Source organism: Numenius arquata, chromosome 2 (assembly GCF_964106895.1).
Source record: "Numenius arquata chromosome 2, bNumArq3.hap1.1, whole genome shotgun sequence".
NCBI lineage: Eukaryota > Metazoa > Chordata > Aves > Charadriiformes > Scolopacidae > Numenius > Numenius arquata.
Genome location: NC_133577.1, coordinates 71,050,705 through 71,064,422, shown reverse-complemented (window position 1 = coordinate 71,064,422; position 13,718 = coordinate 71,050,705). Strand labels below are relative to the sequence as shown.

The following is a 13,718-nucleotide window of genomic DNA, read 5'->3' as shown; positions in this document are numbered from 1 at the left end:
AAAGTTTGCTTTTCCCATTAACCACACGGTAGGTATACTATATGTTTATGGCTATACAGTATTTATCTTAGAAAAAATGTGAGTTACTTGTTAGTGAAGGGATAATGACTCTTAAACCACATTTCTCTTTCCACAAAAACCACCAAGACCCTCTTACATGCAAGTCTCATGTTGCTAATAAAACACCCTGCAGGCAGTCATGAGAACTGTCATGGTAAATTGTATTAGTATGATAAAGTCAAACTGAAGATCCTAATTAGGGATGAGAAGATTGAAAAACCAAAGACCTGGTGGGTTTGCATTGGTTCAGGTAATTCTTTCACTAACTTCTTTTACCTTCAACCTTTCCTGTTTGCTTTAGTTGCTTAAATACTGTCCTCAACATCATAGCCCTTGAGCCCATTGTGAACTTTTTACATAATTAATACTGCATATTGGGTTTTCCTCTTTCGGAGTAAGTGTTAGATGAGATAAAAGGTTCTAATTCCTTTTCCAATTCTCTGTGGTCAGTTGTCATTTATTTCCAGGGCATAAAGAAAGTCTGTGATAAAATTTTAAAAATTGCTAATTAACTATCTTGTCTTAATCTGTTAAAAGACTAAACTAGATTTAAATTCTGAAATAGCTACAGGCATAACTATCATAACACCAGATTTTCAAGGCAAACCAGAGAAACACAAGTTTTTCTCTGTTTTAAAGCACGATACATGATTTTTCATATGAGAAGCCTTATAAAATAAAATTAAAATGTACCGAAAGAGGTAAATTTGACCCTTGCAGTTTTTTACTCTTGCACCAGACTCAATTTTCTGAACTGCTCATCCCTGTGTAGGAAATTATCCCCCTCTACCCTTCATGCAAACACAAAAGACATGGCAAGTAAACTAAATGTTATTGGCCTCTTTAGGTTGTGGCTCACTTTTTTCCCAGTGCATTCAAATCTGAGATTTCTTTTCTGCACACTTAAAGGTACAATTAACTGAACATTTGCATATTATACTATAAGAATGATAGTTAGAAAAAAATGAAGTCAGAAAATTCTTAAGAAATTATTAATGCTACACCTGACTCTTTCTGTGTGCGAACCTAATGGTTTGCAATCCACACCTGCTCACTGCATCACTTGGTTCTCACCTACGTTTCAGGAGACCACTAAAGTCAAGTTCTCCTGCATCGTCTTGTCCATCACCGCTGTTATTAATAGAAAAAGATCAAATCTTTGTTTAATACAGGAAGACTTAGACAACACACATTGCAAACGCTCTACATCTCATACACTCAACACTGTCCAGACACACAAATAATGGTATAAAATCAACACAAACTTGTATTCTTTTTCACACAAATTATGTTTTCTTAGGCACTTGTGAAAAATAACACAAAGGTTTGTATTGCTTGTTATTATACTTCAATGACAAATTTTTGTAACTGCATACATAAATTTGCCAGGATTTGTGTTAGATTTCAGTAACACAAATAAATGTGAGCTAGTCAGCACAACGAGCTTTGTTTTTCATTTCCATAGTGTATGTGTATAAAAACAAAGGACTTGTGCTGATCTTTTGCTATGAATGTAAAACAAAGATTTGCAGTGCTGGGTGGTGCTTTTAACAATGCGTAGCTGTGTCAAATACTGATTGCAAAGCATTACACTTAAGATTTAACCTTTATCTAAATGAAGGGAGAAATCAGTTAAAAAAGAAGAAACATTACATTGTACATCTTTACACATAGAATCACAGTGCTGTGAAGGTGCATTTCTTTCTATAATATGACCTTAAACAGTAATATCTTATTATAAAGCACATATAGACAAAAGAAATGCCCTTAATACTTGTAAAAAATAAAGGCAAAATCCTGTAAATATTAAATGATGCCAATATTTCATCCCAGATTTTGATGCAAGATATTCGTAGAAAATCAGAAAATATTCAGATATCCTTATCTGCTTTGGCAGAATAGTTATGCAATTTTTTCAAAAATGTACTCAAGAAAGGAGTGCACCTTGAATGTAATATCAGTTGCATTCAGTCTTTAAATCAAATCTCTCTAAATAAAAGCAGTTACTTCTAAGTTACAACTTTGCTTGTATGTGGAAATTAATAAACTGCATTAATTTTCTGTTTGTTAAACATTTTCATTGTGAATACTTCTGTCCTTCTAAGACAATTTTCTCCACAAAATGTAAAGACGACATCGATACTGGTTTGATATTTTTATCACATTCTATACTGGTTTGAATTGCTATTTTATCACAAAGGTAACTAACAAAGGAAAAGACTTCAGACACAATGCTTTATCTTATGGCCTCTGCAATATATTATTTGTAGTTTTTCTTCAATGATGGCCTTATGACACACTTTTTTACTGTAAGATAACATAAAGCCAGATCCTATCTTTTTGAAATAAGTATGAATTTTCTCTCTACATTTAATCAGTACAGGATTGGGACCAGGAAGCTTCATATTGTAGCTGACAATTTTAGGAAACAAACAGTAGAATATTTTAATGAATTAAAATATGATTTTAAAAACCTTTAGAGAAACAGATACATAATTTCCTTAAAAATTCCATCTTCCCTTAAAGCAATGACATTGTAATTTCACAGCAGAAATTTAATATCATATGTACTGTGTATGTGCTGTAACTATTTCATTCTACCCACTACCAGCCACTCTAAACCCCACTTCTTTAATCTTTATTTACAAAAACATTCTTTAAAAATATTAGATACAATTGTCTGCCAAGATTGATGCTAGTTCTGTGCATGCTACCAGCCTCCATTACTGAGGAGCTTCAAAGGATCACTGTTTGAAGTTACCTTCTTTTGAAAGCAGATCTGATGTCAATGGATGGAGCAGCTTGGGAAGATTCTATGAAAAAACAGTAATGAAAAATGTAATTTGAAATTAATGTAATTTATGTAATCAGTGTAATTTGGCATATGAATTTTTTTCGGTTTCCTGCTAAGCAATGATAGTTTGTGCTGCTCCTTTAGCATTAAGTTCTGATAAATGCAGAGCTGCTCAATGCTAAGCTAAGTTTACCTAATGCATTTCTCTAAACTTCTTTTTGCAGTTCTGCGTAGATCTGTCTCTGTGATGTTTCTCTCTGATCCCTTTCCTGCCTATACACAAGTTCTGGCCTTTTTGTCTTCCCATTCCTTATACTTTTTCTCCTGCTTGCATCTTGCCCTTTCTCATTATGCTCAGCATCAGAGGAGAGACAGTCTTCTATACAGCCACACATTCGTGTTGGTTCTTGGTGCAAGGATGAATCCCCTTTGTGTGATTCACCCATTTGTGCCAGCCAGAGTCAGATTAAACAGTGATGATCCACAGCCAGGGAAGGGATGCAGCCAGGCTGGCCCTTGCCTCGCTGGCCTCTGAAGACACACACCTACCTATGCTCCTTGGGCTGTCAGTCAGCCATCAAATGTCCCCTTAACTGTAACTGTTCCCCTGACTGGTGAACGAACACTCCAATCTAGGCTAGCTTCAGGAGGGTGACCAACTATTTTGTCCACTGGCTGCTGGCCCTGGCATTTCGGAAGACATCCATCTTTCTTAAGCTGGTCGTGCAGGTATGCGTGCATTGTTGTGCTGACAGAGCTGCTCTTGAAGGAAAAGATAAGCCTGTGGGTTAACGTTTGCCAGAGTAAGGCCTTTTATAACACCCAAGCAGACAAAGGCATGACTCTCCAGTGCTCTCCACATTGTGCTATTCTTTATTTTGATGAAGAGTGGAAGAAATAGCTTTCTGGGATATGATCATACCATGCCTGAACAGGGTGCAAAGCACTGGTGAGCTGGGACCACTCCATGTCCCTCTGCTCAGATGTTGCCAGATGAAGCCTTGCTCTCTGAACAGCCCTAAGCCTAGCTCTCTGTCTTGCGTGCCAGAGCCTGATTTGATTTCAGTACTAGTTTTATCTGCCAGCTCTTCTAATTTTTGGATAAGTGTCTCACATGCTATCTAACCCAATATTCATTTAAACAATAAATTACAGACACCTAAGAAAATTCTCTGAGCTCTATGCTAAAAATGTTCACTTTAAGAATTACTTCCTTTAAAGGTTCTGAACAAAACTAGGTGCCATTTCTAGTTTAAAAAAACAAACAAAAAGAAATCTTTATAAAGCTTTACAGATACAAGTGGAATCTTACCAGTGACTTCAAGGTCAAAAGAGCAACTATCAAACTTGTCCTTATAAGATACTTCACAGCGATAGTTCCCTGCGTAGTTTTCTTTAGCTTGAATGATATGCATCTCAAACGTGTGAATCTAAGAATCAAACATAATTGTTCATTAATGTGGGTGATACGTTTGCATAAAACAGAAGTTAAAAGTCTTTCAGACCTAAAACAGGAGTAAGGAATAACTCAAGTAAAGATCTCTGGAAAGAAAATGGAACCCACAAATGGCAACAGAAAACTTTGATTTCCCCACCACTGCTTGTCCTTTACCGGGAGAACAAAAAAGTCTGTGCAGGGTCAGAGATCATCACTGAAATCTGCATGGGGAAGCCAGGGTTAGAATCCACTGCTCTTGAATTTCTAGCTATTGTCTTTAACTGATCTTTAAGCTTGCTTTGGAGCTTTGGCCCTGTAAGAAGGAAAAGCAAAGACACACCTTGGTATGACGCTCAAAGGACTCTTTCAACTGCAGGTGCTTCCCTGCTTTACTGGCCAGGTCCATCCATTTTCCTTTAAACCACTTAACATTTGGCTTTCGGAGAAGATCTTTGGCTTCTACTTTGGCTATAAATGTAATATTCCCACCTTTTAAAAAGAGAAAAGAAAAATGCAGTCATTGAGGAACATGTGGTTGGTCAGTCATGTCTGTACAAGTTTCTTTTACTACTGCACCTTCCAGTCTCCATGTGCTAGCTCCACCACCACGGCAGTAAGTCACACAGGCTGTGACAGTACTGCAGCATTACAGAGATTAGTGATTTTGGGTCTGGAAGCCTTCTGCCCATGTCAATTTGGAGCTTGAGATGCTGAGAAGCAGGATAAATAAACTGAGGCAAAACTCCATGCTGTCATGGGTGAATTGATTCATAGATTCATAGATTGGTCCAGGCCAGAAGGGACCTCCAAAGGTCATCTAGTCCGACCTCCCCGCGGTCAGCAGGGACACCCCCAACTAGACCAGGTTGCCCAGGGCCTCGTTGAGCTTCACCTTGAATATCTCAAGGGAAGGGGCCTCAACCACCTCTCTGGGCAACCTGTTCCAGTGTTCCACCACCCTCATAGTAAAGAATTTTTTCCTAATATCCAATCTAAATCTCCCCTTCTCCAACTTAAAACCATTGCCCCTCATCCTGTCACTGCAGGCCTTTGTAAACAGACCCTCCCCGGCCTTCCTGTAGGCTCCCCTCAGGTACTGGAAGGCTGCTATGAGGTCTCCCCGGAGCCTCCTTTTCTCCAAGCTGAACAACCCAAGCTCCCTCAGTCTGTCCTCATAGGAGAGGTGCTCCAGCCCCCTGATCATTTTGGTGGCCGTCCTCTGGACCCTCTCCATAAGGTCCATGTCCTTTCTATATTGAGGGCTCCAGACCTGCACACAGTACTCCAGGTGAGGTCTCACCAGAGCAAAGTGGCAGAATCACCTCTCTGGATCTGCTGGCAACACTTCTTTTGATGCAGCCCAGGATGTGATTGGCCTTCTGGGCTGCGAGAGCACATTGCCTGCTCATGTCCAGCTTCTCGTCCATCAGCACCCCCAAGTCCCTTTCCTGAGGGCTGCTTTCTAGTACCTCATCCCCCAGTCTGTATTTATACTGAGGATTGTTTCTTCCCAGGTGCAGAATCCTGCACTTGCTTTTGTTGAACCTCATGAGGTTCAACTGGGCCCACCTCTCCAGCCTGTCCAGGTCCCTCTGAATGACATCCCGTCCCTCTGGTGTATCGACAACACCACACAGCTTGGTGTCATCTGCAAACTTGCTGATCCCAGTATTTGAATTTCCTTTCTTAAAACAAGCACAGGTGTTCCTAGGCTACCAGGCAGTTGTAACACAAACTCTAGTCTGGAAAAGGAAGCCTGGAGCTCTTAATGCATTTCTATCACTAATTCTTTAAGCTGAGAAGAGAGGGGAAAGAGTCTTCTCTAATCAATAATTTGGGAATAGTAGAAGCTATCTCAATTTTCAGAACACTACTGCCTAGCCCCTGCTGATTTTCCATCCTAACATCGTTGGTCTCCAGAGGAGAATCCAGGTAACTCCTTAGATTTATTTTCCAAATAAATGCTCCCAAAATGCTCCTTTTCTACTCAGAAACCGAGAAAATGAATAGTTATGTATGAAAAAAACCCCATCCGACCATGTCTTAGTGTATCCAAGTACACAGTAGACATATTAAGTCGCCTGTACTGAACTTCTCACCATTGCTGTTACGCTGCTTAAGGTGCAGCTTCCTTACCATGTTAGTATGGCTCAGGAGTGCAGTTTGGAAGTGAACCTCCTGACTGTCCCCATTTACTATGCTCTGGTTCACAACACAGAAAGTCCTCACGCTGCTTGAACTGGATTCCTCCGGGATGAAATTAAGATGTACTCTGAGAATTTACCACCTGTGGTCCCACTGCTAATAGGTGTAGCAACCACCCAACAAAACCAGAGCTATTCGAGAGCGAATCGCCCAGAATGGTTAGTGAGGGTGACCCTACCAGATTCCATACAGAGCTACGCCTGTTAGTCTACTTGCTAATTTACACACAGCTGTAGGGTACAAAAGTTGACCCAGCAATCTCTAAGCCACACTGCAGATCTTTGGGTAGATCTTCCTGACGTAGTAGTAATGCTACAGCCAACAGCATCACAGTAACCAGCTCTCTTCTCCAGAAACTATACCTCTTACCCACCGTGCTCAGTAAACTATTAGATTTTGAGCTTGTCTTGAATTAAACAATTGGGTTTTCCTTCTCTTCATACAGTCTTTTTTGCCTTCAAAGAGTGGAGTTCACATCCAACTAAAATCAGTGGAAGTAATTGTAGCTGAGGGCAGAAGCTGAGTGTCACAGGAACCACACATAGCTTTCCAGGATCTGCCTCAGTCTCTGTGTCTCTGGAAGTGGCTTTTGATTTTGTTTCAAAGCACTTACCAACGCTCACTGAACCACTCTGAGGTTTTTCGACAAATAAAGTGGATCTTTGGGAGTCATCGCGTTTTTCTGTCTCTTCTGGAGCTCCGTCTCCAAGAGACCATACTGAGATGCAGAGAAAGAGGGAAACATTAATCATCCAAGTGTGTTTTATTCCCTCCAAAATACACTTACCTGAACTTCCTAAACCCTCTAACCCTATTACCTCTCTCTTCAGATGTCCTGAAAGATATGTAAGCTTTTGGTCACACCGACATCCATTGCTTGGCTGTCACATTGTATGCAGTTCCTGAAAAAATGCTACCTCTGTCGTGACAGTAAAATGAAACTATCAGGGAGGAAGAGGGGGGAACCTGATCAGCCAAGATGGGTACTGAGCAACTCAAATGGCACCAGCATTCAACCATGGGTGCTTTACAGAGGCAATGCACAAAGGTCAGCTCTTTGTTTTTCAGAAGAGATGGAGGTTCTGAAAACACAAACGGCTGTAAGCACAAACAAAACATGTATGCTGCAGTTTTGGTGGGTCTCAGGCTCAAACTCGCTCAGTTGTACAAGCTAGTTTTTTTCCTCCTTGTCTGCAAAATAGGGCAGGGATGAAGCTCGCTTTTGAACTTTGTTCTCTTGTACCATGATAGAAACAGAGAGTTTGGGGATCAGTCAATACCATCTCCTGCCATGTGCATTGGCTAATATTTTTCAGAAAAATGGTTTGTCAGATGGAAATCGTTCCGTCGCATGTTCAGACACAGCACCTTCTCTTCTGGAAATTGGGATTTTGGAACTCAAAAGAATCAATGGTACTGAGAGAAGGAGCGAATGGTCTCCCCAGGGCAGAGACTGGTGCCAGCACAGCTGTGCGTTTCTGGTCTTTCTGCTTATCTGAACAGCCCTGGTTTTGTGTAGTTACATCTTGGATAAATACATGCAAAACCATGGTCAAAGCTGATTCCTAGCAGAAAGAGCAGGGAGAGCAAGTCAGTGAATGTCTGTTCATTACCTGCTCCCTTTCTACAGAGAGGCAAAGCACGTGTCTCATATTACAAATGAGAACTTGCAGAGTTCAGATGCCACATCTCCTTTTTTTGAGGGGTTATAGCCAGTGCAGAGGGGAAGCTGAGTAAAGCCAGTGCTGCCCTGGTAGTACTGAAGAGCAGAGCAAATGTGGAAATGTACAGCTATAATTAAAAAAGCCATCTGTCTCCTTCAAATCAAACCTGCATCTCCCTTGTTCCCCTTGAACTTCTAGTTGTTTCAGAAGAAAAGCTGGCTTTCTTTTGGTTTTGGTTTCACAAATAGCATAAATGAGGAACCAGTCACACAACACTTCCCACTTAGTCAAGTGACCAAGTCCTGGTCTTGAAATGGAAAGTTCCTTTCCCTGCTCAGGGTTTTCTGTAGAAACTCATTTGCCAGAAGTCAGAATTGTCTTTCTACTATGAGACATTACTACTATGAGAACCTTTTTAACTCATTCCCTCACGAATGCAACACAACCATGGGAAAACGCAACCAAACTGTTTTTATTATCCTGAAGTCTATTAGGAGTTTTTAAAAGGTATAGAAATGTTAGGTATCTTTGCTATAAAAATCTTCGCCTTTCAGTATTTCAGTGACTTTTGGGTGATGTGCCTAACACCTCTGTATATGTCTGCTTGTACAATGTTTCTTGCAGGTAAAGACATACATGTATATTCACACATGCATATACACATATATGAAAACATATACACAGACATACATGAACAAAAATATATATAGATACACATCTATATATACTCTCTATAATCTAGATGTTTAGATTATGCCAGTGTAACATGCTAGTATATGGAAACAACATAAGAATGAGTGAGAGTTACTGGTATGAATAAAATGATGTGACAAAGCTTAATAAATGGAAGAAGCTTACATAGAGTCATTAATTCAGTACCACATAAAATAACACCTAAATATTATCATCACCTTTAGATATTAACATTTTCCAATTCATTAAACAAACGGAAGGAAACGTGGGTTTGACGCTGGCGCGGGGGGCTGGCATAGGTGGCTATGCCAGGTCAATAACCATGGTTGAAGTACCTGCTGCTCATTTTGTTCCAGAGGCTGCAAATCCTGAAACCACAAAAGTGGGTGCAGTATGCGTTACCTGCCAGGGTAGGAAGAAAGAGGTTATGATTTTTCTAAGTTTTGCCCACCGTCCTTTGAGCTGTGAGAAGAAGCCATTCTCCTACAGTCTCCTGGGGCCTGTGGGTGGGATGCAGGTAAGCCACTGTCACCCTGTAGGCTGTGGAGGAAGGGAGTAGTTGCGTATCTATCTATATAGAAATAGATATAGATAGATAGGTATGTATGTATGTGTAAAACACTGATACATGTCTGTCCTGTCTGGTGCAGCAGAGCCTTTTCTCACTCCTGCTTTAGCTGCTAGAAACCTATTTGCTCTAAACCTAAAAGCATTTCAGCAGTTAGGGTTTGATACTGTATAAATAATTCAATTAAAATTAAATATAATCTTTAAGAAATAACTTAGTAATAATAATTGTATGATGTAAAATTTGGATTGTTTCAACATGTTTTTCAGGAGGTCTCACCTGAATCTTTTCTTTCCGCTGGCTTAGACATCCCATCTGAAAGGGAAGAGCAATTTAGATGACACCAGCTCAGAGATCCCAGCTTAACTGACCTCAGATCATTGGGATTTAAGGAACATTAACTCTTCATGCAAGAAGATTAGACTAGATATTTAGGACCAGACCCATGAGGAACTATTTGATTACCAGAAAAAGGAAGTGAAGAGCTGAGAAAAAAAATCATAAGGCTTTCCCCCTTTTCTCTAGAAAATCTAAATTAATTTCATTTAATTCCTATTCAAGATTTCCTTTTTAGTAGTTCATATTTAGAAGGTTCTGTGAAGCTGATGTTTTCTTCATGATTTGTGTGGTTCCAGATGACAGATGAATTTATGTTGTTCAATATTTATCTGAGGGGGCACTACTTTGAATTACTTAAGTAGTCTATTTGTTTATCTAGGATGAGCAAAATAAGATAAATAGTTAAAATGAAATTTTAGGGGTTTGCAATTTAAAATGTTATTTATATATTTAGCTTTTACCAATGAGATTCTCTACTACTGTAAATCAATGTGCTGCTACTGACTTTACAGATAGCATACAAACCAAAGTTAATAATGCAAGTTCTTTTGAGAGAAATCAAGAAAATGTGATCATTTAGGGCAGTGAAGATAATTAAGGGGATGTTTTTAATTTGACACACTGCAAAACATTTTCTACTGTTCAAGGTCTCTGTTTCATTTATAGTCTATTTTTAAAAAACATATTAAGCAGCAATAGAGAAATTTTGCCCATGTCACATCCATCATGATGGACCCCTGTGCTGTTGCTTTTTTTTTTTTTAAAAGGCATCTGTTTTATTTGTAATTCTGGAATTTTCTCACAAATCTAGCCTTAAAAATGCCCTTTATCTTTGTTGATAGGAAAAGATAAGGGGAGTTGCTTCCAGAACTGCTGATATTTTACCTTCCAATGGCAGAAGTTCTACCAAAGACCCCAAGATACGACTAGAAAGGAACTTATCTGGTTCAAAGGTCTTGTACTTCTGAACAGAGATTAATTTAATGTAAGTCACGTCACAAAAATTTTTCTCTAATTAATATGTTTTGAGTTCAGTCCAATGGCTTGGCCTCTTTCTTCATTAATAGTTGAGAGAAAAATACATACATACATACACACACAAAGCACTATCACAGTCCTAACCTGCTGGTGGAGTACTAACTGAAGTATCATCTTCATCTGTGAAAAGAAATACAAATAAAAAAGGTACATAAAGAAACTGAAAGCACAAATGACTGTCTGCTTTAAAACAACTACGTGAAAAAGTAAAACCTGCAAAAGAAAGGGAAAGAAATCATAATAGTCAGGAGCATTCACAATGGAAGCTTCAAACTGATGAAGAAAGCTTTGTGTAATTCAGTAGCTGAAATGGTAAACCTTAATGTTTCAAGCAAGTAAAAGAAAAATGAGATGTGGACTGTGATCTATTATTAAATCATGAGTTTATATGGAAGATGCTAAGTGGTTCTGTTTGTTAGAGATGTAATCCACAGTAAATACAAAAAAGCCACAATGAAATCAAGGTCAACCACATATCTGACCTGAGGAAGATGCCATTTCTCTGATGTCCATGTCTGCAATTAAAATGTGCACCATATATGCATTCAGCGTAATTAAATCAAGATATGCAACAGTTAAAAATAGTCCCTTGTATTTATACTTTGCAACTTCTTTATTAAAATATTAATTTTAAATGCTAAGAACAAACAACTCATTTTTTACCATATTAAAAGAGAATTATTTAAAATAAGGACAGAACTATTATCAGAAGACACTGGATTTTCCTTTTAATCACACTAAAACTCGACCATCATCAGGTATTAAATGACTACAAGCAATTGTTATCAAGTATTTTAAAATGTTTAATCTCATAGAGTACATTGAGGTATATATTTATATAAATCAAAAGCCTGAAAAACCATGAAACTGGCATTAAACCTGAAATGCTGTAATCACGATTGTTAGAAAGACAGAATAAGGTACACTGTCTTTACAAGAATCTGCTGTGTCTTTTTGAATTTTGTGTGTTGACTAGACACCTCAGAGATAGTAGTTTCTGATAAAAATCTGCAAAAAGTCTTAGTGTCTTAAAAGCCTAATGGTAAAAGAAAAAAATTAAAATTACCAATGTAGCATTTGAAAGGCTAGAATAAACTAGATATATTTAGGATTTAATACATATGTAATGTAAAGATAACATGTCTTTTATGCGGTATCGGAAAATCATCTGGAGAACATTTCAAAGTAAAGGAAAAGACAGTTGCGCAAGAACAACTTTAAAAAATATTAACCCACTTTTTTCAAAGAGAATTTTGTTTGGGTTTTTTTAGGTTTTAGATCTAGGTTTCCAGAATAAAATTTTAATTCAGAAGTTATCCTTTTATTTTGACTTTAAAATTATAATTTGTATATATTTTCTCAAGGACAAATGTAATAACTATGACAAAACCACATATAAAATAGAGTTTTTTTATAACTATTGGTAATATCAATTTTTTATGCTTGTTTAACCACTGAAGGCTAATTGAAAGTCTGTTCATAGAATTTAACTACTTAGCCATAAAATTTTACACATTCCTTTTTAATGTTTCATCAAACTTCTTTTAAAAAATCCATTGGGAGAAGAATGTCGGTTGCAATGGGTATGCCTTCATGTGAAGGATTAATGTGTTATCTTACAAAAATGGTTCCTTATTCATACCAAAAAAAAAAAGAATTCGTTTAGTGGAAGAGTTCTAAGAGTTCTCCCAACCTGCATCATCCAAAAACATAAGCAGACATTGAAGATGTTGATTTTCAGTGAAAGCAATGTAATGATAAAGTCATGTCAGATCTTTTAACATATTGTGCTAGCAACTAAATCAATGCAAGGCTGAGTAATTCCACTGCAAATCTTTCTCCATATTTTATGAAAGTATAAAGTTTACTTTCAGCTCTTTTTGTCAATGATGTCACCGTTGTGCTTGATGATGGCTTGAAGGGGTAAAGAATATGCTCTCTGGCCAGAATAAAATAATTAAGATCAATCAGCATAAAACATTTGTTGTGATGCACACTATGGTGATGAAGTATAATATTCACATTATTAAGGAACTACTCTAGTTAACTTTAAACATTTGAAAAACTAAAACAAAAAAGTGTTACTAGTTTTGCAGAGGGATTGCTGAGTTTTCTCCAGGGTAATGTATCATTTTTCAAATTAAATGTTAGCATCAAACACAAACAAATCAAAACAAACATTTCAGAAGTATCAAAATGAAAGCAAAACCAAATGTGCTGTAAATGGAAATGGAAAGAGCATGAAAAGAATACGTGGTAGTAGGATTGTTTTGACATATGGGTAATTATCAATCCATCTCTTCTTATATCTTACACTTCCAGTATGAAATGAACTGACTATTGAATAGAATCATAGAATCATAGAATGGTTTGGTTGGGAAGGGACCTTAAAGATCATCAAATTCCAACCCCCCTGCCATGGGCAGAGACACCTCCCACTAGACCAGGTTACTCAAATCCTCGTCCAGCCTGGCCTTGAAGACTTCCAGGAAAGGGACATCCACAGCTTCTCTGGGCAACCTGTTCCAGTGCCTCACCACCCTCCTCGTGAAGAATTTCTTCCTTACATCTAATCTAAAGCTACCCTCTTTCAGTTTAAAGCCATTAAATATGATAAATGGTTCAACAGCTATAACCAGTTTGCTTTCTATGATGAACAATTGTTTTGTTTTAGCAATAAATTCTATTTAAAAACAACAAAAATACCCAAAATACCAGACCTGGAGATAAAACTATGATCATTATTTCACTGTCCTTATCTTCTGTGAGTAAACTTTTAATAGAATATATTTAGCAATCTGTTGTATGACAAGAGCTAAATATGGAGAAATCATTCATTTGACAGTAGGTTGATAAAATGTGTTACTCTACAGAGATTTTTGTTCTTTGGCTTCTACTCATCTATGGCACATTTTCATT

The 13,718-nt window shown here is 37.8% G+C and overlaps 1 protein-coding gene across 1 annotated transcript in view; it reads right to left on the bottom strand.

The window, feature by feature from the left end:
- MYBPC1 (myosin binding protein C1) overlaps nucleotides 1-11,312 on the bottom strand; it is a 48,708-nt gene extending 37,396 nt beyond the window's left edge. The window contains exons 1-8 of the mRNA XM_074169057.1: nucleotides 11,282-11,312; nucleotides 10,884-10,919; nucleotides 9,702-9,737; nucleotides 7,111-7,215; nucleotides 4,633-4,781; nucleotides 4,167-4,284; nucleotides 2,822-2,873; nucleotides 1,135-1,191 (exon numbers count right to left, since the gene is read on the bottom strand). Coding sequence (XP_074025158.1) covers nucleotides 1,135-1,191; nucleotides 2,822-2,873; nucleotides 4,167-4,284; nucleotides 4,633-4,781; nucleotides 7,111-7,215; nucleotides 9,702-9,737; nucleotides 10,884-10,919; nucleotides 11,282-11,312 — 584 coding nt within the window. The remainder of the gene's footprint in view (nucleotides 1-1,134; nucleotides 1,192-2,821; nucleotides 2,874-4,166; nucleotides 4,285-4,632; nucleotides 4,782-7,110; nucleotides 7,216-9,701; nucleotides 9,738-10,883; nucleotides 10,920-11,281) is intronic.
- Nucleotides 11,313-13,718: the final 2,406 nt, after the last annotated feature.